The 21,418-nt window shown below is 47.0% G+C and overlaps 2 protein-coding genes across 3 annotated transcripts in view; both read left to right on the top strand.

The window, feature by feature from the left end:
• Positions 1-21,418, top strand: part of RHOA (ras homolog family member A) — a 61,116-nt gene that overhangs the window by 28,802 nt on the left and 10,896 nt on the right. For both annotated transcript variants that reach the window (XM_033207330.1, XM_033207340.1), the window contains exon 2: positions 16,546-16,703. In XM_033207330.1, the coding sequence (XP_033063221.1) occupies positions 16,548-16,703 (156 nt within the window). In that variant the 5' untranslated portion in view covers positions 16,546-16,547. The remainder of the gene's footprint in view (positions 1-16,545; positions 16,704-21,418) is intronic.
• LOC117081437 (40S ribosomal protein S16-like) lies at positions 10,960-11,535 on the top strand. The gene has a single exon (XM_033207353.1). It carries the CDS (start codon positions 11,033-11,035, stop codon positions 11,471-11,473), a length of 441 nt encoding a protein of 146 aa, XP_033063244.1. The 5' UTR covers positions 10,960-11,032; the 3' UTR covers positions 11,474-11,535.

The raw sequence follows: 21,418 nt of genomic DNA, 5'->3' as shown, positions 1-21,418 counted from the left end.
TAATCTTTGTATTTTTAGTGGAGATGGGGTTTCACTGTGTTGGCCAGGCTGGTCTCAAAATCTTGACCTCAGGTAATCTGCCTGCCTTACGGCTTCCCAGAATGCTGGGATTATAGGCGAGAGCCAGCACACCTGGCCCCTTAATCTTTATCCATGACTCCTTTTACCTTTTCTGAAATAGATTTTTTCAGTTTCTCTAGTGTCACTCTATCAAAATTTGTAAATTTTCCTTGTAATCCTAGACAGAGGATTAAGCCACGTGTTTTTCCAGTCCAACTTTTGTTACATCTGTATTTTCCTTTTACATGTTGACTGGTTCAAACTGACTAGCATCCCAAGTAGGGTGTGAATTAAATCCTGAGATGGGGCCAGGCATGGTGGCTCATACCTGTAATCCCAGCACTTTGAGAGGCCAAGGCAGGCGGATTACCTACGATCAGGAGTTCAAGACCAGCCTGGCCAACAATGGTGAAACCCCATCTCTATAAAAATACAAAAATTAAGGCTGGGTGCAGTGGCTCACGCCTGTAATCCCAGCATTTTAGGAGGCTGAGGCAGGTGGATCACGAGGTCAGAAGTTTAAGACCAGCCTGGCCAAGGTGTTCCCCGTCTCTACTAAAACTACAAAAATTAGCTGGGCACGGTGCTGGGTGCCTGTAGTCCCAGCCACTTGGGAGGCTGAGACACGAGAATCGCTTGAACCTGGGAGGTGGAGGCTGCAGTGAGCTGAGATCGTGCCACTGCACTCCAGCCTGGGTGACAGAGTGAGACTCCATCTAAAAAAAAAAAATCCTGATATGGACTGTCAAAGCTGTTTGCTTCTTTCAGTCTGCGGGTACTATAGATGGACGGGGACCCACCAATGAAGGAGGGGAAGCCTCCTTTTGTGAAACTGATTTGCTTCTGTCTTCTAAATCAGTGTGTGGACTTGGACCTACTAATCAAGTCTTACTGTTTTTTTCTGTAACTTTATTTATTTATTTATTTATTTTTTGAGACAGAGTCTCACTCTGTTGCCCAGGTTGGAGTGCAGTGGCGTGATCTCGGCCCACTGCAAGCTCCGCCTCCCAGGTTAATGCCATTCTCCTGCCTTAGCCTCCCAAGTAGCTGGGATTACAGGCACCCGCCACCAGGCCCAGCTAATTTTGTGTGTGTGTGTGTGTGTGTGGTAGAGATGGAGTTTCACCGTGTTAGGATGGTCTTGATTTCCTGACCTCGTGTTCCTCCCACCTCAGCCTCCCAAAGTGCTGGGATTACAGGCGTGAGCCACCATGTCCGGCTTCTGTAACTTTTATTTATTGTAAGTTGTTAGCTGTTGGAATTCTGGACAGAACAGAGCTCCTGAAGCTGTTCACTGCTGTAAGAAGTAAGAAGTGTCATGACTTTTCAGCAGAGGAAGAAGTCTATTAAGGACATGTGGCTGGAAATATGTCACTCAGAACTTATTCTGGAGTAAGTCCTTCCAAGATGGGCCTAGGGCATCTGAGAAGCATAGCAGCTTCCTCTCAGCAAGTGCTGCTGAACCCCAAACTAGGCTCACACACTTTTCTTGGGTTCTCCCTGGAGAGTCCCCATTACCCTCATCCTTAAGCAACTACTACGCTCTTTTTTTTTTTTTTCGGAGACTCGCTCTGTCACCCAGGCTGGAGTGCAATGGCACAATCTCCACTCACTGCAACCTCTGTCTCTTGGGGTCAAACGATTCTTTTGCCTCAGCCTCCCGAGTAGCTGGGATTACAGGTGGACGCCACCAGGCCTGGCTGATTTATTTATTTTTTGTATTTTTGTCGAGATGGGGTTTCACCATGTTGGCCAGGTTGGTCTTGAGCTCCTGACCTTAGGTGTTCCACCTGCCTCGGCCTCCAAAAGTGCTGGGATTACAGACATGAGGCACCATGCCCAGCAGCTACTTTCTGTCTCTGTAGATTTACCTATTCTGGATATTTCATACAAATATGGTATGAAATATGTGGTTCTTTTTGACTGGTTTACTGAGCATAGTATTTTCAGGGTTCATCCATGTTGTAGCATGTTTCAGTACAGTACTGTACTTCATTCCTTATTGCTGAGTAGTATTCCACTGTATGGCTATACCACATGGTTAGATATGTACCTTAGATAGGATTATTTTGTTAATTAAAAGCTAATGAACAATGATTTCAAAGTGTGAGATACTAGTCATGAGTAGGCTGGCCATTGAACAGCTCCAGATTTCAAAATGTAAGATGTTAAATTAGTCATTAGTAGGCTGGCCCATTGAACAGCTCCAGAAGGCCTTCAGGAAGTTGTCCAGACAAATGTGAGTAAGCATCATGGTCACACAAACGTGAGAAAATTACCAAAGAGTGCTATGTGAAATGCAGAGAATTGCCCATTAATGCATGGTTGTAATTTACCTACTGAAGCATAACTAGTAGCCACTATAGCATCTAAAGAACATGTGATGGACACACCACTCCCACACTCGGCACCCAGATAAGCAAGGCAGGAAGCAGTGCAGATGAGCTATAGTTACCCCAGGAAATCACATTGACTTGTGAAATGTGAAAAGGACTGACCTTCACTTACATTCTTTCTATAGCAGAGCTCCCTAAAGCTCAGAATGCCACAGCTGGCTGGGTGTGGTAGCTCCACCTATTATAATCCCACCACTTTGGAAGGCAGAGGCGGGTGTATCATTTCAGCCCAGGAGTTCATCGCTGAGCCCAGGAGTTCGAGACCAGCCTGGGCAACATGGGAAAACCCTGTCTCCACACAAACACAAAAAAATTACAAAAAATTTAGCCGGGAATAGTGGCACACACCTGTAGTCCCAGCTACTCGGGAGGCTGAGGTGGGAGGATCACCTGAGCCCAGGAGTTTGAAGCTGCAGTGAGTCGTGATGATGGCACTGCACTCCAGCCTGGGCAACAGAGTGAGACTTTGTCTCCAGGAAAAAAAAAAAAAGAGAAAGAAAGCCATACCCTTCCTTGACAGCATCTGTAATGAGTCAACAGACATAAAACAGTAAGAGTAAACAGTTGTAAGACATGCTAGAACCAAGAGTTAATGACTTCAGAGTGACTCAAACATATATGACATTGTTATTATTTCCTCCTCTGGTGTGTACAGAAAAAATATACATCTAAAAGAAATTATGGAAAAACATAAAAGGGTAGAAAAACAAATAGAGTTTTTTTTTCTTTCTTTTGAGACAGAGTCTCGCTCTGTCCCCCAGGCTGGAGTGCAGTGGCGCGATCTCGGCTCACTGCAACCTCTGCTCCCAGGTTCACGCCATTCTCCTAAGCCTCCCGAGTAGCTGGGACGACAAGTGCCCGCCACCACGCCCTGCTAATTTTATTTCTATTTTTAGTAGAGATGGGGTTTCATCGTGTTAGCCAAGACTGTCTCTGTCTCCTGACCTCATGATCCGCCTGCCTCAGCCTCCCAAAGTGCTGGGATTACAGGCGTGAGCCTCTGCCCCCGACCCTTTTTTTTTTTTTTTTTGAGATGGAGTCTCACCCTGTTACCTAGGCTAGAGTGCAATGACACCATCTCAGCTCACTGCAAACTTCACCTCTCAGGCTTAAGCGATTCTCCTGCCTCAGCCTCCCGAGTAGCTGGGACTACAGGTGCATGCCACCACGTCTGGCTAATTTTTTATATTTTTAGTAGAGACGGGGTTTCACCGTGTTAGCCAGGATGGTCTCAATCTCCTAACCTCATAATCTGCCCGCTTCAGCCTCCCAACGTGCTGGGATTACAGGTATGAGCCACCACGCCCAGCCTGTTTTTTTTGAGACAGAGTTTCTCTCTTGTTGTCTAGGCTGGAGTGCAATGGCATGATCTCAGCTCACTGCAACCTCTGCCTCCCAGGTTGAAGCAATTATCCTGCCTCATCCTCCTGAGTGAGTAGCTGGGATTACAAGCACCCGCCACCACACCTGGCTAATTTTTTTTTGTATTTTTAATAGAGACTTGGTTTCGCCATGTTGACCAGACTGGTCTCGAATTCCTGACCTCGGGTGATCCACTTGCCTCAGCCTCCCAAAGTGCTGGGATTATAGGCGTGAGCTGCCACACCTGGTCATATAACAGTTTTTAAAAACCCATATGGTCACACTGGATATAGACAAAAATAGGTGAAAAATTTATTAACGTAAGAATTAATGAAATACATCAGAGACCGAGTTTGTGAAGTTAAGGAAAAATATTCAAACTAGTTAATTGCTCTGAGTTACATATTAATTAATCAAGTCTTTCACAGTGTCACCAAGGTTTGCCTGAGTAGGCAAAGCAGAATAATACACTAAAGCTGTGGAATCACTTATCTTGACGCGAGGAAGGAAGGAGGGTAAGACAGTGGAATGTTTAGAAATGCAGACTATGGGCCGGGCGCAGTGGCTCAAGCCTGTAATCCCAGCACTTTGGGAGGCTGAGACGGGCGGATCACGAGGTCAGGAGATCGAGACCATCCTGGCTAACACTGTGAAACCCCATCTCTACTAAAAAATACAAAAAACTAGCCGGGCGAGGTGGCGGGCGCCTGTAGTCCCAGCTACTCGGGAGGCTGAGGGAGGAGAATGGCGTGAACCTGGGAGGCGGAGCTTGCAGTGAGCTGAGATCCACTGCACTCCAGTCTGGGCAACAAAGTGAGACTCCGTCTCAAAAAAAACGAACACCATCAAGAAAGTAAAAAAAATCTGAGTTTAAAAATGGGCAGTGGGAGCTGGGTGCGGTGGTTCACTCCTGTAATCCTAGCATTTTGGGAGGCCAAGGCAAGTGGATCACCTGAGGTCAGGAGTTCGAGACCAGCCTGGTCAACATGATAAAACCCCATCTCTACCAAAAATACAAAAATTAGCCGGGCATGGTGGCAAACGCCTGTAATCCCTGCTACTTGGGAGATGGAGGCAGGAGAATTGCTTGAACCTGGGAGGTGGAGATTGCAGTGAGTCAAGATCGCACCGCTGCACTCTAGCCTGGGTGACAGAGTAAGACTCTGTCTAAAAAAATAAAAAAAATAAAAGGGCAATGGGCCAGGCGCAGTGGCTCACGCCTGTAGTCCCAACACTTAGAGCCAACACAGGAAAATCACTTGAGGCTAGGAGTTTGAGACCAGCCAGAGCAAGACCCTGTCTCTGCATAAAAGATAATTAAATTTTTTTCCCTGGAGACAAGAGTCTTGCTGTCACCCAGACTGGAGTGCAGTGGCGCGATCTTGGTTCACTGTAACCTCCTCCTCCCAGGTTCAAACAATTCTCCTGCCTCAGCCTCCCGAGTAGCTGAGATTACAGGTGCCTGCCACCATGCTAGGCTAATTTTTGTATTCTTAGTAGAGAATGGTTTCACCATGTTGGTCAGGCTGGTTTTGAACTTCTGACCTCAAGCAATCCGCCCATCTGAGCCTCCCAAAGTGCTAGGACTATAGGCGTGAGCCACTGCGCCCGGCCAAGATAATTAAATTTTTAGAAAGTGGGGGCATCACTTGAGCCCAGGAGGTTAAGACCAGCCTGGGCAACATGATGAAACCCTGTCTTTACAAACCCACAAAAATTAGCTGGGCGTGGTGTGTGTGCCTGTAATCCCAGCTACTTGGGAGACTGAAGTGGGAGGATTACCTGAGCCTGGGAGGTCGGGTTTGTGGTAAAGCCGTGATAACACCATCGCACTCCAGCAGCCGGGGTGACAGTGAGACCCTGTCTCCAAAAAAACAAAAATTTAAAAATTGTAAAAGAAGGCGCTGGCTCAAGCCTGTAATCCCAGCACTTTGGGAGGCCGAGACGGGCGGATCACGAGGTCAGGAGATCGAGACCATCCTGGCTAACATGGTGAAACCCTGTCTCTACTAAAAATACAAAAACTAGCCGGGCGAGGTGGCGGACGCCTATAGTCCCAGCTACTCAGGAGGCTGAGGCAGGAGAATGGCGTAAACCCGGGAGGTGGAGCTTGCAGTGACCTGAGATCCAGCCACTGCACTCCAGTCCGGGCGACAGAGCGAGACTCCGCCTCAAAAAAAAAAAAAAAATTGTAAAAGAAATACTGTTACTTCTATATTGTTACTGGTGTCTTAATTAGATATAACTGACTTTTGGATAAATAAACCTTTACTCCAAACTCCTATAAGTTATTTCTGAGACTAAACCTAGCCTGGAAAATGACACATCTGGGAGAGCTAAGCGTGATTTCCTTTCTTAAGCTGACAAACCATGTACCTGTAAAGACGCTGGATTATAGCAAAGTGGAAAGGAAAGATAATTTTGCAAAGTTTCTCCTTCATTTTTCAAGGAAAAAACAGCAAGTTTGATTTTCTGTGCTTGTACTTTTTCCTTCTCAACATTTGTGTTTGTATTGCCGCACTCCCAGCATCCCAGAAATCACCTAGGCTTTCATTTTTGTATGATAATCCCTTGTAATTTTTGTCTTTGTCACCATTCATGGCTAAATGATTTTATACTTTTTCTGGGCCAAATGTTCTTCATCAAATATTTTTCTTTTTCTTTTCTTTATTTTTTCTGAGACACAGTCTCACTCTGCCGCCCAGGCTGTAATGCAGTGGTGCGATCTCGGGTCACTGCAACCTCCACCTTCCAGGTTGAAGTGATTCTCGTGTCGCTGGGATTACAGACACATGCCACCATGCCCGGCTAATTTTTATATTTTGAGTAGAGACGGGGTTTCACCATGTTTGCCAGGCTGGTCTCGAACTCCTGACCTCAAGTGATCCGCCCGCCTTGGCCTCCCAAAGTGCTGGGATTATGGACGTGAGCCACTGTGCCTGGCCGGACTGGGGTCTTTAAAGGTGAATTCCCTCCCTGTAAGCAAAGGTGGAGACAGAGTCTGGACATTCTAGGCAGGGAAGGCACAAACAGAATAGAAGACATATGTGGTGATCTCAGAAACACCAAAGCACCCAGAAGGAATGGAGTTCTGGCTGAAAGTGTAGAGAGGAAGGGGGCACTGGAGAGGGCCCAAGGACAGGCAACGATGCCCTATCTATCCAAGGAAACTTTTCAAACCCTAACAGAAGATTTAAGTCAATAGTAGAACAAATATTGTGGGCATGTTGAACTATAAACAAAGCAATGATAGCTCTTTTTTTTTTTTTTTTTTGAGAACGAGTCTCACTGTGTCGCCCAGGCTGGAGGGCAGTGGCGCGATCTCGGCTCACTGCAAGCTCTGCCTCCCAGGTTCAGACCATTCTCCTGCCTCAGCCTCCCGAGTAGTTGGGACTAACAGGCGCCTGCCACCACGCCCGGCTAATTTTTTGTATTTTTAGTAGAGACGGGGTTTCACCGCGTTAGCCAGGAAGGTCTCGATCTCTTGACCTCGTGATCTGCCTGCCTCGGCCTCCCATAGTGCTGGGATTACAGGCGTGAGCCACCGCGCCAGGCCTGAATTGAGTGTCTTCTAGGTAAGGTGCTACTCAAAGGTGGCCTTTTTCTTTTGATACGGAGTTTTGCTCTTGTCGCCCAGACTGGAGTGCAGTGGCGCCAACTCTGCTCACTGCAATCTTTGCCTCCTGTGTTCAAGCGATTCTCCTGCCTCAGCATCTAGAGTAATTGGGATTACTTACAGGTGCCCACCACCACACCCACCTAATTTTTGTGTTTTTAGTAGAGACTGGGTTACACCATGTTGGTCATGCTTGTCTCAAACTCCTGACCTCAGGTGATCCACCTGCCTCGGCCTCTCAAAGTGCTGGGATTGCAGGCATGAATCACCACACCTGGTCAAGGCAGCCTTTTCTTGAACTGGGGAATTCCTGTTGATGTTTCTTTGCATCCCATAGGGTCCTGGTGGTTTGACTTTGGGCAAAAACCCATACAGATTAGGCCTTATGAGAGATGTAAAGTTTATTAAATCTTTTTTTTTTAATTTTGTGAGACAGGGTCTTACTGTGTCACTCAGGCTGGAGTGTAGTGGTGTGATCTCAGCTCACTGCAACCTCTGCCTCCTGTACTCAAGTGATCCTCCCATCTTAGCCTCCCGAGTAGCTGTGACCACAGATGGGCACCACCACACCCAGCTAATTTTTTGTATTTTGTGTAGAGATGGGGTTTCACTCTGTTTAGGATGGTCTTCAACTCCTAGGCTCAAGAGATTTGCCCACTTTGGCCTCCCAAAGTGTTGGGATTACAGGTGTGAGCCACCGCACCCAGCCTCTATTTTTTTTATTTTTATTTTATTTATTTACTTTTTTTCAGATGGAGTCTTGCTCTGTCACCCAGGCTGGAGTGCAGTGGCACGATCTCAGCTCACTGCAAGCTCCGCCTCCTGGGTTCATGCCATTCTCCTGCCTCAGCCTCCGGAGTAGCTGGGACCACAGGCGCCTGCCACCATGCCCGGCTAATTTTTTGTATTTTAATAGAGACGGGGTTTCACCGTGTTAGCCATGATAGTCTCGATCTCCTGACCTCGTGATCCGCCCATCTCAGCCTCCCAAAGTGCTGTGATAACAGGCGTGAGCCACCATGCCCAGCCAATGTTTTTTTATTTTTATGAGAGGGTCTTGCTGTGTTGCCCAAGCTGGTCTCAAACTCTGGACTCTAGCTATCGTTCCACCTCAGCCTCCTGAGTAGATGGGATTACAGGTATGAGTCGCCACACTTGACTCTAACTGGGGAACTTTACTTTCTCTCTCTTTTTTTTTTTTTTTTTGAGGTGGATTTTCAATCATTGCCCAGGCTGGAGGGCAATGGCATGATCTCATCTCACTGCAACCTCCGTCTCCCGGATTCAAGTGATTCTTCTGCCTCAGCCGCCTGAGTAGCTGAGATTACAGGCGTGTGCCACCGTGCCCAGCTAATTTTTGTATTTTTAGTAGAGATGGGGTTTCACCATGTTGATCAGGCTGGTCCGAACTCCTGACATCGTGATCCATGGGCCTCGCTCTCAGCTTCCCAAAGTGCTGGGATTACAGACGTGAGCCACTGCGCCCAGCCTTTTTTTTTTTTTTTTTTTTTTTGGAGACAGAGTCTCACTGTGTTGCCCAGGCTGGAGTGCAGTGGCGTGTTCTCAGCTCACTGCAACTTTCGCCTCCTGAACTCAAGTGATTCTCATACCTCAGTATCCTGAGTGGCTGGGGTTACAGGTGCCTGCCACCATACCCAGCTAATTTTTTTTTTTTTTTTGAAACAGGGTTTTTCTCTTACTGCCTAGGCTGGAATGCAATGGTGAGATCTGGGCTTACCGCAGCCTCTGCCTCCTCGGTTCAAGAGATTCTCCTGCCTCGGCCTTTCCAGTAACTGGGATTATGGGTACATGCCACTATGCCCAGCTTATTTTTGTATTTTTTTGTAGAGCTAGGGTTCCACAATGTTGGCCAGGCTGGTCATGAACTCCTGACCTCAAGTGATCAGCCTACCTCAGCCTCCCAAAGTGCTGGCATTACAGGCATGAACCATTGCTCCCGGCCTTGACTGCATGCTCTTGTTTAAAGATTTATATTGAGGCCGGGCGCGGTGGCTCAAGCCTGTAATCCCAGCACTTTGGGAGGCCGAGACGGGCGGATCATGAAGTCAGGAGATCGAGACCATCCTGGCTAACACGGTGAAACCCCATCTCTACTAAAAAATACAAAAAACTAGCCAGGCGTGGTGGCGGGCGCCTGTAGTCCCAGCTACTCAGGAGGCTGAGGCGGGAGAATGGCGTGAACCCGGGAGGCGGAGCTTGCAGTGAGCTGAGATCCGGCCACTGCACTCCAGCCTGGGCGACAGAGCAAGACTCCGTCTCAAAAAAAAAAAAAAAAGATTTATATTGAGCACATTTCCCTATCATTGGAATGCTTCTTATTGTGCTTTCATATTTAGTAGTATCATCAGTTTACTCCCTTTTTGCAAAAAAAAAAAAAAAGTTAAATGACTAGATCATTTTGTGGATTTGGATGAAATTCTATAATACCTGTCTGTCTATCTATCTATATATCTGTATACATACTCACTGCCATATGTAATACCGTGCTGAGAATTCACAAATAATGGCAACACTGTCAGCCCTCTTGAGTCTTTTTGTTTTGTTTTCATTTTTTATTTTTTTCATTGTTGTTTGCCCTCTGAGTTTTCTTCTGGTACCCCTGTGGATTGTCTTATCCGTTCTGGTTGGGGAACATACCCTTTAGACAATATAGTTTTGATAATGAGTATCTATTATTATTATTTATTTATTTATTTTTGAGACGGAGACTTGTTCTGTCGCCCAGGCTGGAGTGCAGTGGTGCGATCTCGGCTCACTGCAACCTCCACCTCCTGGGTTCACGCCATTCTCCTGCCTCAGCTTCCTGAGTAGCTGGGACTACAGGCGCTCACCACCACACTGGCTAATTTTTTGTATTCTTTAGTAGAGACGGAGTTTCACCTCGTTAGCCAGGATGGTCTCAATCTCCTGACCTCGTGATCCGCCCGCCTCAGCCCCTCGAAGTGCCGGGATTACAGGCGTGAGCCACCACGCCCGGCATTTTTTTTTTTTTTTTTTTTTTTGAGATAGTCTCTCACCCAGGATGGAGTGCAGTGGGGTGATCTCAGCTTACTGCAGCCTCCATCTCCAGGGTTCAAGCGATTCTCCTGCCTCACCCTCCTGAGTAGCTGGGACTACAGGCACGTGCTACCAGACCCAGCTAATTTTTATATTTTTAGTAGTGATGGGGTTTCATTATGTTGGCCAGGCTGGTGTCAAACTCCTGACCTTGTGATCTGCCCACCTCGGCCTCCCAGAGTGCTGGGATTTCAAGCGTGAACCACCATGCCCAGCCAAGTATGTATTATTTAGGATAAGTTTGACTACAGGTAACAGAGACTTGAAAAATACCATCTTAAACAAGACAGTCAATTATTTCTCATTCATATGGAAGCAACATGGAAGGTAGGCTGTCTTGGGGCTGAGTTGATGGCTCCCAAGATCACCTGAAATCCAGGCTCCTTTTTACCTTTTGGTTCCTCCAGCCCCGTGGTATGGCATTCATTCTCACATACCAGGATGGCTACTTAAAAATCAGCCCTTGCCTTTTCTGGTTGGAGCGCCGCGCGGTTAGGTTCTCTTTTCCACGGTCGCATCAATGCCGTCCAAGGGCCCGCTGCAGTCGGTGCAGGTCTTCGGACGCAAGAAGACAGCCACAGCTGTGGCGCACTGCAAATGCGGCAATGGTCTCATCAAGGTGAATGGGCGGCCCCTGGAGATGATTGAGCCGCGCACGCTGCAATACAAGCTGCTGGAGCCAGTTCTGCTTCTCGGCAAGGAGCAGTTTGCTGGTGTGGACATCCGTGTTCGTGTGAAGGGTGGTGGTCACGTAGCCCAGATTTATGCTATCCATCAGTCCATCTCCAAAGCCCTGGTGGCCTATTACCAGAAATATGTTGATGAGGCTTCCAAGAAGGAGATCAAAGACATCCTCATCCAGTATGACTGGACCCTGCTGGTAGCTGATCCCCGTCGCTGCAAGTCCAAAAAGTTTGGAGGCCCTGGTGCCCGTGCTCGCTACCAGAAATCCTACCGATAAGCCCATCATGACTATCAAAATTCATCTCTGTAATAAACAGTTTTTGAGGGGAAAAAAAAAAATCAGCCCTTACTTCAGATTTAAGCAGTAGGAAAGGAGAAAGAGAATGAAGAAGAGCATGTGACTTCACTTTTTCTTTTTTTTTTTTTTTTTGAGACGGAGTCTCGCTCTGTCGCCCAGGCTGGAGTACAGTGGCCGGATCTCAGCTCACTGCAAGCTCTGCCTCCCGGTTCCCGCCATTCTCCTGCCTCAGCCTCCCGAGTAGCTGGGACTACAGGCGCCCGCCACCTCGCCCGGCTAGTTTTTTGTATTTTTTAGTAGAGACGGGGTTTCACCGTGTTAGCCAGGATGGTCTCGATCTCCTGACCTCGTGATCCGCCCGCCTCGGCCTCCCAAAGTGCTGGGATTACAGGCTTGAGCCACCGCGCCCGGCCCGACTTCACTTTTTCTAAGAAAGACTTTCTGGAAGTCCCACAACATACTACTGATTTACATCTCATGGTACATGGCCATGTCTCCAAGGGAAGTTAGGAAGTGTAGTCTACAACAAAGTACATAGCTAAAAATTGAAGTATGGTCTAAGAGGGAAGTGTGGGAATTGGGGTGGTTGACCATCACTGTCTGCCAGATGGAAGGAATCTGTATTTTTTTCCCCCCTACTGGGGGCGAGAGTGGTTGTAACAGCTTTATTGAAATATAATCGGCCGGGCGCGGTGGCTCAAGCCTGTAATCCCAGCACTTTGGGAGGCCGAGACGGGCGGATCACGAGGTCAGGAGATCGAGACCATCCTGGCTAACATGGTGAAACCCCGTCTCTACTAAAAATACAAAAAACTAGCCGGGCGAGGTGGCGGGCGCCCTGTAGTCCCAGCTACTCGGGAGGCTGAGGCAGGAGAATGGCGTGAACCCGGGAGGCGAAGCTTGCAGTGAGCTGAGATTGCGCCACTGCACTCCAGTCTGGGCGACAGAGCGAGTCTCCACCTCAAAAAAAAAAAAAAAAGAAATATAATCTACATACCTTAAAATTCACCTATTTAAAGTGTGAATTACATATACTGTGGGCTGGGTGCGGTGGCTCATGCCTGTAATCCCAACACTGGAGGAGAGGCAGAGGCGGGAGGATCGCTTGACCTCAAGAGTTTGAGAGCGGCTGGGGCAACATGGTGAAACCCGGTCACTACTAAAAATACAAAAAATTAGCCAGGTGTGTCGGCATGCACCTGTAGTCCCAGCTACTAGGGAGACTGAGATAGGAGGATCACTTGAGCCTGGGGAGGCTAAGGTTGCAGTGACTGGAGATCGCACCACTACACTCCAGCCTGGGCAACAGAGAGACCCTGTCCCAAAATAAATGTGTGAATTATATATACTATAATAAGTAGTTTATAGTATATTCATAGAGTTGTGCAGCCATCACCACAATAATTTTGGAAAAATCTCGTTACCTGAGAACCTCCACTATTCCATTAGTCATTTTCCATTTCTCTCCACCCCCAAGCCCCTGCCCTAGGCAACTACCAGTCTATTTTCTCTTTCTGGATTTGTTTATTCTGGACAATTTTATATAATTGGAATCATGCATGTTGGTTTTTATGACTGGGTTCTTATATAACATTTTTAAGATTCATCCATATTATAGCATATATCAGTACTTTATCCTTTATCGCTGAACAGTGTTCCATTCCATTGTATCGCTATATTCATCAGTTGTTGGATATTTGGGTTCTTTACATTTTTTGACTGTTATGAATAATCCTGCTATGAATATTCATGTAGAGATACAAGTTGTTATGTGGACATATGTTTTTGTTTCTCTTAGATGTATACCTAGGAATAGAATTGCAGGGTCATACCTACTCACATCCTTTGAATTGGATTAGATTGTCTTTTTATTATTGAATTGTAAAAGTTCTTTATTTTTTAATTTTTTCTGTATACTGTATTTAGGCCTGGTGAAGTGGCTTATGCTTGTAGTCCCAGCACTTTGGGAGGCTGAATCGGGAGGATTGCATGAGCCCAGGAGTTTGAGACCAGCCTGGGTAATATAGTGAAACCCCATCTGTATAAAAATCAGTCAGTGTGGTGGCAGGAGCCTGGTAGTCCCAACTACTTGGGAGGTTGAGGTGGGAGGATCACTTGAGTTGAGCCTGGGAGGCAGAGGCTGCAGTGAGCCAATATTGCACCACTGCTGTCCAGCTTTGGTGACAGAATGGGACCCTTTCTCAAAATAACTACGTAATAGATAAATACATAGATAGGTTAGATAGATACATAGATTGGATAGATGCATAGATAGATGGGCAGTGGCTCATGCCTACAATCCCTCAGCACTGTGGGAGGCCGAGGCGAGATGACTTGAGCTCAGGAGCTGGAGACCAGCCTGGGCAACATGGCAAAATCCTTTCTCTGCCAAAAGTACAAAATTAGCTGAGCATGGTGGTGCATGCCTGTGGTCCCGGTCCTGGGGAATCTGAGGTGGGAGGATCACTTGAGCCTCTGAGGCAGAGGTTGCATTGAGCTGAGATCACGCCACTGCATTCCAGCCTGGGTGACAGAGTGAGACCTCATCTCAGGAAAAAAAAAAAAAAAGATAGATGGATAGATAAATAGCATGCTGTACTTCATGCCGGAAAGAGTTTGTTTTTTGTTTGTTTGTTTTTTAGACACAGTTTCACTCTGTTGCACAGACTGGAGTACAGTGGTGCAATCTGGGCTCACTGCAATCTCTGCCTCCCGGGTTCAAGCAATTCTTCTGCCTCAGTCTCCCAAGTAACTGAGATTACAAGTGCCCATCACCACACCCTGCTAAGTTTTGCATTTTTTGTAGAAACAGGGTTTTGCTGGGTTGGTCAGGCTGGTCTCGAACTCCTGACTTCAAGTGTTCTCCTCACCTCAGCCTCCCAAAGTGCTGAGATTACAGGCATAAGCTACCGTGCCCAGCCCAAAAAGAATTCTTTATGACTTTCAACCTTGCAAGAGATCCTGAGCCAGACCACCAACCTAAGCTACTTTTTTGTAGTTGAGTCATAAGAGTTTGAGACATGGCCAGGCGCGGTGGCTCAAGCCTGTAATCCCAGCACTTTGGGAGGCCGAGTCGGGTGGATCACGAGGTCAGGAGATCGAGACCATCCTGGCTAACACGGTGAAACCCCGTCTCTACTAAAAAATACAAAAAACTAGCCGGGCGAGGTGGTGGGCGCCTGTAGTCCCAGCTGCTCGGGAGGCTGAGGCAGGAGAATGGCGTGAACCCGGGAGGCGGAGCTTGCAGTGAGCCGAGATCCGGCCACAGCACTCCAGCCTGGGCGACAGAGCGAGACTCCGTCTCAAAAAAAAAAAAAAGAGTTTGAGACACAAGGTTCACTCTGTCACTCCAGGCTGGAGTGCAGTGGTGCAGTCGTAGCTCACCGCATCTTCCACCTCCTGGGCTCAAGCAATCCTCCCACCTCAGCCTCCTTGGTAGCTGAGACCAGAGGTGCATGCTACCATACTTGGCTGATTTTTTTCTTTTCTTTTCTTTCTTTTCTTTCTTTTTTTAGAGACTGTGTCTCACTGGTTCCCCAGGCCGGAATGTAGTGATGCAATCTCAGCTCACTGCAGCCTTCATCTCCTGGACTCAGGTGATTATCCCACCTGAGCCTCCCAAGTAGCTGTGATTAGCGTGCACCACCGCTCCTGGCTAATTTTTTTGTATTTTTGGTAGAGACAGGGTTTCTCTATGTTGCTCAGACTGGTCTTGAACTCCTGGACTGTCAAGCAATCCACCTGTTTCAGCCTCCCAGAATGCTGGGATTACAGGTGTGAGCCACTGCGCCCGGCCCTTTTGTTTCTTTTCTTTCTCCCCTCCCCTCTCATGCTTCCGTCCTTGTTTCCTTTCTCAGTATCTCACTACGTTGCCAGGGCTGGTCTCTAACTCCTGGGCCTGAGCATTCCTCCTGCTTCAGCCTCCCAAGGTGTTGGGATTACAGACATGAACTACTGTTTTCGGCATCGATTTTTTTTTTTTTTTTTTTTTTTGGGATGGAGTTTCGCTCTTGTTGTCCAGGCTGGAGTGCAATGGTGTGATCTCGGCTCACCACAACCTCCGCCTACCAGGTTCAAGTGATTCTCCTGCCTTGTGCTCCCTAGTAGCTAGCATTACAGGCATGCGCCACCACGCCCAGCTAAGTTTGTATTTTTAGTTGAGATGGGGTTTCTCCATGTTGGTCATGCTGGTCTCAAACTCCCGACCTCAGGTGATCTGCCCACCTCAGCCTCCCAAAGTGCTGGGATTACAGGCGTGAGCCACTGTGCCTGGCTCAGTTGATTTTTTTCTGTGTTAATATTGTATCCTGCAACCTTACTGAACTTGTTTATTCTAAAAGTTTTCTTTAGGATTTCCCACATTACAAAATCATCTCATGTACGAATTGAGATAGTTTTACTTCTTCCTTTCCAATTTGGATGTCTTTTATTTCATTTTCTTATCTTATTGCCTTGGCTAGGACCTCCAATATCGTGCTGGATAGAAGTGGCAAAAACAGGCCATGCGGGGTGGCTCACGTCTGTAATCCCAGCACTTTGGGAGGCTGAGACAGGTGGATCGCCTGAGGTCAGGAGTTCAAGACCAACCTAGCCAACAAGGTGAAACCCCGTCTCTACCAAAAATTCAAAAATTAGCTGGACGTGGTGGTGCATGCCTATAATCCCAGCTACTTGGGAGGCTGAGGCAGGAGAATCACTTGAACCCAGGAGGCTGGAGGTTGTAGTGAGCCGAGATTGGGCCAGTGCACTCCAGGTTGGGCGACAGAGTGAGATTGCATCTAAAAAGAAGTGGCAAGAACATACATTCTTTTCTTGTTTCTGATCTTAGGGGGCAGACGTTTTTTTCAGTGTTTTACCATTAAGTATAAAGTTAGTTATGAGTTTTTGATGTATAACCTTTTGGTGCCAGGTGGAATCAGTGTACTGGAAGTTTGAATTTGAGTATGCTAATACAGGCTTATGCCCCGTGGTTACCAAAGCATGTGTCATATCCTGTAAGCTACCTATGGCTTCTTGTGCATTGCAGGTAAGATCTGTGTTTTGTGTTTCAGCAATGGCTGCCATCCGGAAGAAACTAGTGATTGTTGGTGATGGAGCCTGTGGAAAGACATGCTTGCTCATAGTGTTCAGCAAGGACCAGTTCCCAGAGGTGTATGTGCCCACAGTGTTTGAGAACTATGTGGCAGATATCGAGGTGGATGGAAAACAGGTGAGTATACTTTTCATAACAACTGATGCCATTTTCCATGTTAGAATATTTATGAAGCGTATAGAGAATCAGAGCTTTTTGCCTCTTCAGTATACTATATAACAAAAATGTTGAAAAGAATAATCCATTCTCATCCTGCCATCTTAGTCCAAGTTTGTTCTTTTTTTCTTTTTTTTTTTTTTTTTTCTTTTTGAGATGGAGTCTCATTCTGAGGCCCAGGCTAGAGTGCAGTGGCTCGATCTTGGCTCACTGCAACCTCTGCCTCCCAGGTTCAAGCGATTCTCCTACTTCAGCCTCCCAAGTAGCAGGGATTACAGGCATGTGCCACCATGCTCAGCTAATTTTTTGTATTTAGTAGAGATGGGTTTCACCATGCTGCTCTCGAACTCCTGACCTCAGGTGATCCACCCGTCTCAGCCTCCCAGAGTGCTGGGATTATAGGAGTGAGCCAGTGTGCTCAGCCTTCCTCCAGGTTTTTAAAGGATTCTCCTGCCTCAGCCTCCCCAATAGCTGGGATTATGGGAATGCGCCACCACGCCTGGCTGATTTTTGTGTTTTTAGTAGAAATGGGGTTTCACTACATTGGCCAGGCTAGTCATGAACTCCTGACCTCAGGTGATCTGGCTGTTTTTTCATTTTTAACTGCTACTCATGCAGACTTTGTTTACATTCATATGTATTTCACATGGCGTCCTTAGCATATGTGTTGTTGGTTTTTTGTTTGTTTTGTTGTTTTGTTTTGTTTTTTGAGACAGAGTCTCACTCTGTTGCCCAGGCTGGGGTGCAGTGGCGCAGTCTCGGCTTGCTGCAACCTCCCGGGTTCAAGCAATTCTTTTGCCTCAGCCTGCAGAGTAGAGTAGCTGGGATTACAGGCGCGCGCCACCATGCCTGGCTAATACTTGTATTTTGTAAAGATGCAATTTCTCCATATTGGTCAGGCTGGTCTCAAACTCCTAACCTCAGGTGATCCACACGCCTCAGCCTCTCAAAGTGCTGGGATTACAGGCATGAGCCACCTTGCCCAGCCATATGTGCTCTTTTCAAGTTTACGTATATTTGAAGTTTAGTTCATTGCCATATAGATAATGCTTAGATGAACTTCTTTGTGTGGTTTGACTTTTTTTTTTCTTTTTTTTTTTTTTGAGACGGAGTCTCGCTCTGTCGCCCGGGCTGGAGTGTAGTGGCCGGATCTCAGCTCACTGCAAGCTCCGCCTCCCGGGTTCACGCCATTCTCCTGCCTCAGCCTCCCAAGTAGCTGGGACTACAGGCGCCCGCCACCTCGCCCGGCTAATTTTTTGTATTTTTTAGTAGAGACAGGGTTTCACCATGTTAGCCAGGATGGTCTTGATCTCCTGACCTCGTGATCCGCCCGTCTTGGCCTCCCAAAGTGCTGGGATTACAGGCTTGAGCCACTGTGCCCGGCCTTGGTTTGACCTTTAAAACAATCTGTCAAAGTATTTAATCAAATGTCCAAGTATTAGATTACTAGTTCAAGAGGTTCTTAGTGTTTGTGCTTCTCAAAGGATTGTACTGATCTGCAGAACACCACCACCAATGTGACATTTAAGCAACATTGTTGCTTACATTTAACTTTTTTTTTTTTTTGAGACGGAGTCTTGCTCAGCGTCACCCAGGGTGGAGTACAGAGGTGCGATCTCGGCTCACCACAACCTCTGCCTCCCGGGCTCAAGCAGTCCTCCCACCTCAGTCTCTCAAGTAGCTGGGACTCTAGGCATACACCACTACAGTCAGCCGATTTTTTTTTTTTTTTTTGAGACGGAATTTCGCTCTTGTTGCCCAGGCTGGAGTGACGCCATCTCAGCTCACTACAACCTTTGCCTCCCGGGTTCAAGTGAATCTCCTGCCTCAGCCTCCCGAGTAGCTGGGATTACAGGCATATGCCACCATGCCCGGGTAATTTTGTGTTTTTAGTAGAGAAGGGGTTTCTCCATGTTGGTCAGGCTGGTCTACTTTCGACCTCAGGTGATCCCACCCGCCTCAGCATCCAAAAGTGCTGGGATTACAGGCATGAGCCACTGTGCCCGGCCACTTACCTTTAATTTTAAAAGTTTTTTTTTTTTTACTTTAACATAAAACAGCCTGCCACAGTTGTTTTATTTTATTGTCATTGATGGTGAGAACAGTGCTTCCCCATTTCTGTCCTTAAAAACCCTCTGGCAAGACTGGAACAAAACTCTTATGGAATTGGAGGATTTTTTTCGGTTTTAATTTTTTTTTTCTTTTTTTTAATCTTCTTCCTTTTGTTGTCTAAGTAATGCTTTACTTGGCCTCCCATACCTTTTTTTGTTTTTTTTGTTGTTGTTTGTTTTTGTTTTTAAATAGACAGGGATTTTACTTTATCTCCCAGGCCTGGAGTGCAGTGATATGATCATAGTTCACCGCAGCCTTGAACTCCAGGGCTGAAGTCATCCTTCCACCTCAACCTCCCAAATAGCTGGCACTGTAGGTATGTGCCACCATACCTGGGTAATTTATGTTTTTAGAGATGAGGTCTTCCTGTGTTGATCCAGCTGGTTTCAAACAACTGGGCTCAAGTTTTCCCACCTCAGCCCTGAGTGGCTGGACTTAGAGGCGCAAGCCAGTGTGCCCAGCTCTCCTGTACATCTTTTGAAGTGGGTCAGCTGAAAGAAAAAAAATCCCTGAAACTAGAATGAGGTGCTCTTCTCCAACACTCTCATTTTTCTTGGGCATTCAGTTATATGTCTCATATGCTGCTAACACTTGATATTTTACCTTCCATTAATTCATCCCCTTTCTCCTTTCTTACTTTGTTTTTGTTTGTTTGGAGACAGAGTCTCCCTCTGTTGCCCAGGCTGAGTGCAATGGCACGATCTTGGTTTACAACAACCTCTGCCTCCCAGGTTCAAGCTCTTCTCCTATCTCAGCCTCCCGAGGAGCTGGGATTACAGGTGCCCGCCACCAAGCCCGGCTAATTTTTGTATTTTTAGTAGAGACGAGGTTTCGCCATGTTGGCCAGGCTGGTCTCGAACTTTTGACCTCGGGTGATCCACCCGCCTTGGCCTCCCAAAGTGCTGGGATTACACACATGAGCCACTGCCCCTGGCCACTTCTCACTTGGCTACATTACTTATTTCTTTCTGTCCCAGGGTTACCTAGCCTCCTTTTGTGGCACTGTGGGAGGAATGTGGGTTAGACCAGCTGCTCAGAGCTCCAGGGTCCCTCATTGTAGGGCTTCCTGATAGTTGTTTGACCATCAGTAAGCTGCCTGACCTTTGAGCCTTCCTTGTTTGTAAAACGGTTTTTATAGGTGACATCAAATTCTGTGAAGTAACGGAAAATGTTTGGAAGCACCAAAGCGCTTTCTAAGAGATGAGTACTTCCATGCTCAAAAACCTCTTTTATAGTTTGTAGTCTTTTTTATTTATTTATTTATTTTTTTGAGACGGAGTCTCTCTTTCTGTTGCCCAGGCTGGAGTACAGTGGTGCGATCTCTGCTCACTGCAAGCTCTGCCTCCCACCATTCTCCTTTCTCAGCCTCCCGAGTAGCTGGGACTACAGGCGCCCGCCACCACACTTGGCTAATTTTTTGTATTTTTTAGTAGAGATGGGGTTTCATCGTGTTAGCCAGGTTGGTCTTGATCTCCAGACCTCGTGATCTGCCCACCTTGGCCTCCCAAAATGCTGGGATTACAGGTGTGAGCCACCATGCCCGGCCTATATTTTGTAGTCTTTTTTATTCAAATACAGAGTGAGCCACGATGATTGCTCTTATACTAATAGGACCTCTAAGATACTTTTTGGCCCAAGTATACATGGAAAAAATACAACAACTACCATCCTAACAGAATTTTGGGATGTACCCTGCAGGTGGCAAACCAATACAGAGTGTTAGTTCAGCCTCAATCTTCTGCATGGATGCTTGGACATAGGTGTTTTTGTGGTCCTGATACTGGTTTTATGTGGACACAGGGACCAGTTGTGACAGACTAGGTAGAAATGTGATGACATCTTCAGGATTGGTGTCAAGTAATAGCTCTCTTATCTTAGATTGATACACCATACATAGAAAGATCCATTGGCTTGGGGAAGCAGTGTCAGGTTGGCATTTTCATAGCTCATTTCTCAAAAGCCTAGTGAATGTGTATTACTGGTTGTATCCTAACATTTTCTTTTTTTTTTTTTTTTTGAGGCGGAGTCTCGCTCTGTCGCCCGGACTGGAGTGCAGTGGCCAGTTTTCAGCTCACTGCAAGCTCCGCCTCCCGGGTTTCCGCCATTCTCCTGCCTCAGCCTCCCGAGTAGCTGGGACTACAGGCGCCCGCCACCTCGCCCGGCTAGTTTTTTTTGTATTTTTAGTAGAGACGGGGTTTCACCGTGTTAGCCAGGATGGTCTCGATCTCCTGACCTCGTGATCCGCCCGTCTCGGCCTCCCAAAGTGCTGGGATTACAGGCTTGAGCCACCGCGCCCGGCCTGTATCCTAACATTTTCTCCAGAGAGAGGCTGTTAGTTGCTGCATGTCTGTGAGCATGAACTGGAAGAAGTCTTTTCCACCTGTGGATGTATGTTTTGGAAGCAGCTCTTAGGTTCTCTTGGAAACATCATCTCTGCCTGGGCATCTTGGAACAACCAGAGTCTTGCCCATAAGAAATTTAGAGATATTGACTTAAAACCTTGAGGCATGGTCTGTAAGTATCTTTCTTGTGCTGCAAACATTGGACATCACTGACCCTCGCAA

This window comes from Trachypithecus francoisi, unplaced genomic scaffold, assembly GCF_009764315.1.
Source record: "Trachypithecus francoisi isolate TF-2019V2 unplaced genomic scaffold, Tfra_2.0 Lachesis_group0, whole genome shotgun sequence".
Classification (NCBI taxonomy): domain Eukaryota; kingdom Metazoa; phylum Chordata; class Mammalia; order Primates; family Cercopithecidae; genus Trachypithecus; species Trachypithecus francoisi.
Note: the sequence above shows the minus strand (reverse complement) of the source record. Positions and strands in the feature narration are given on the sequence as shown.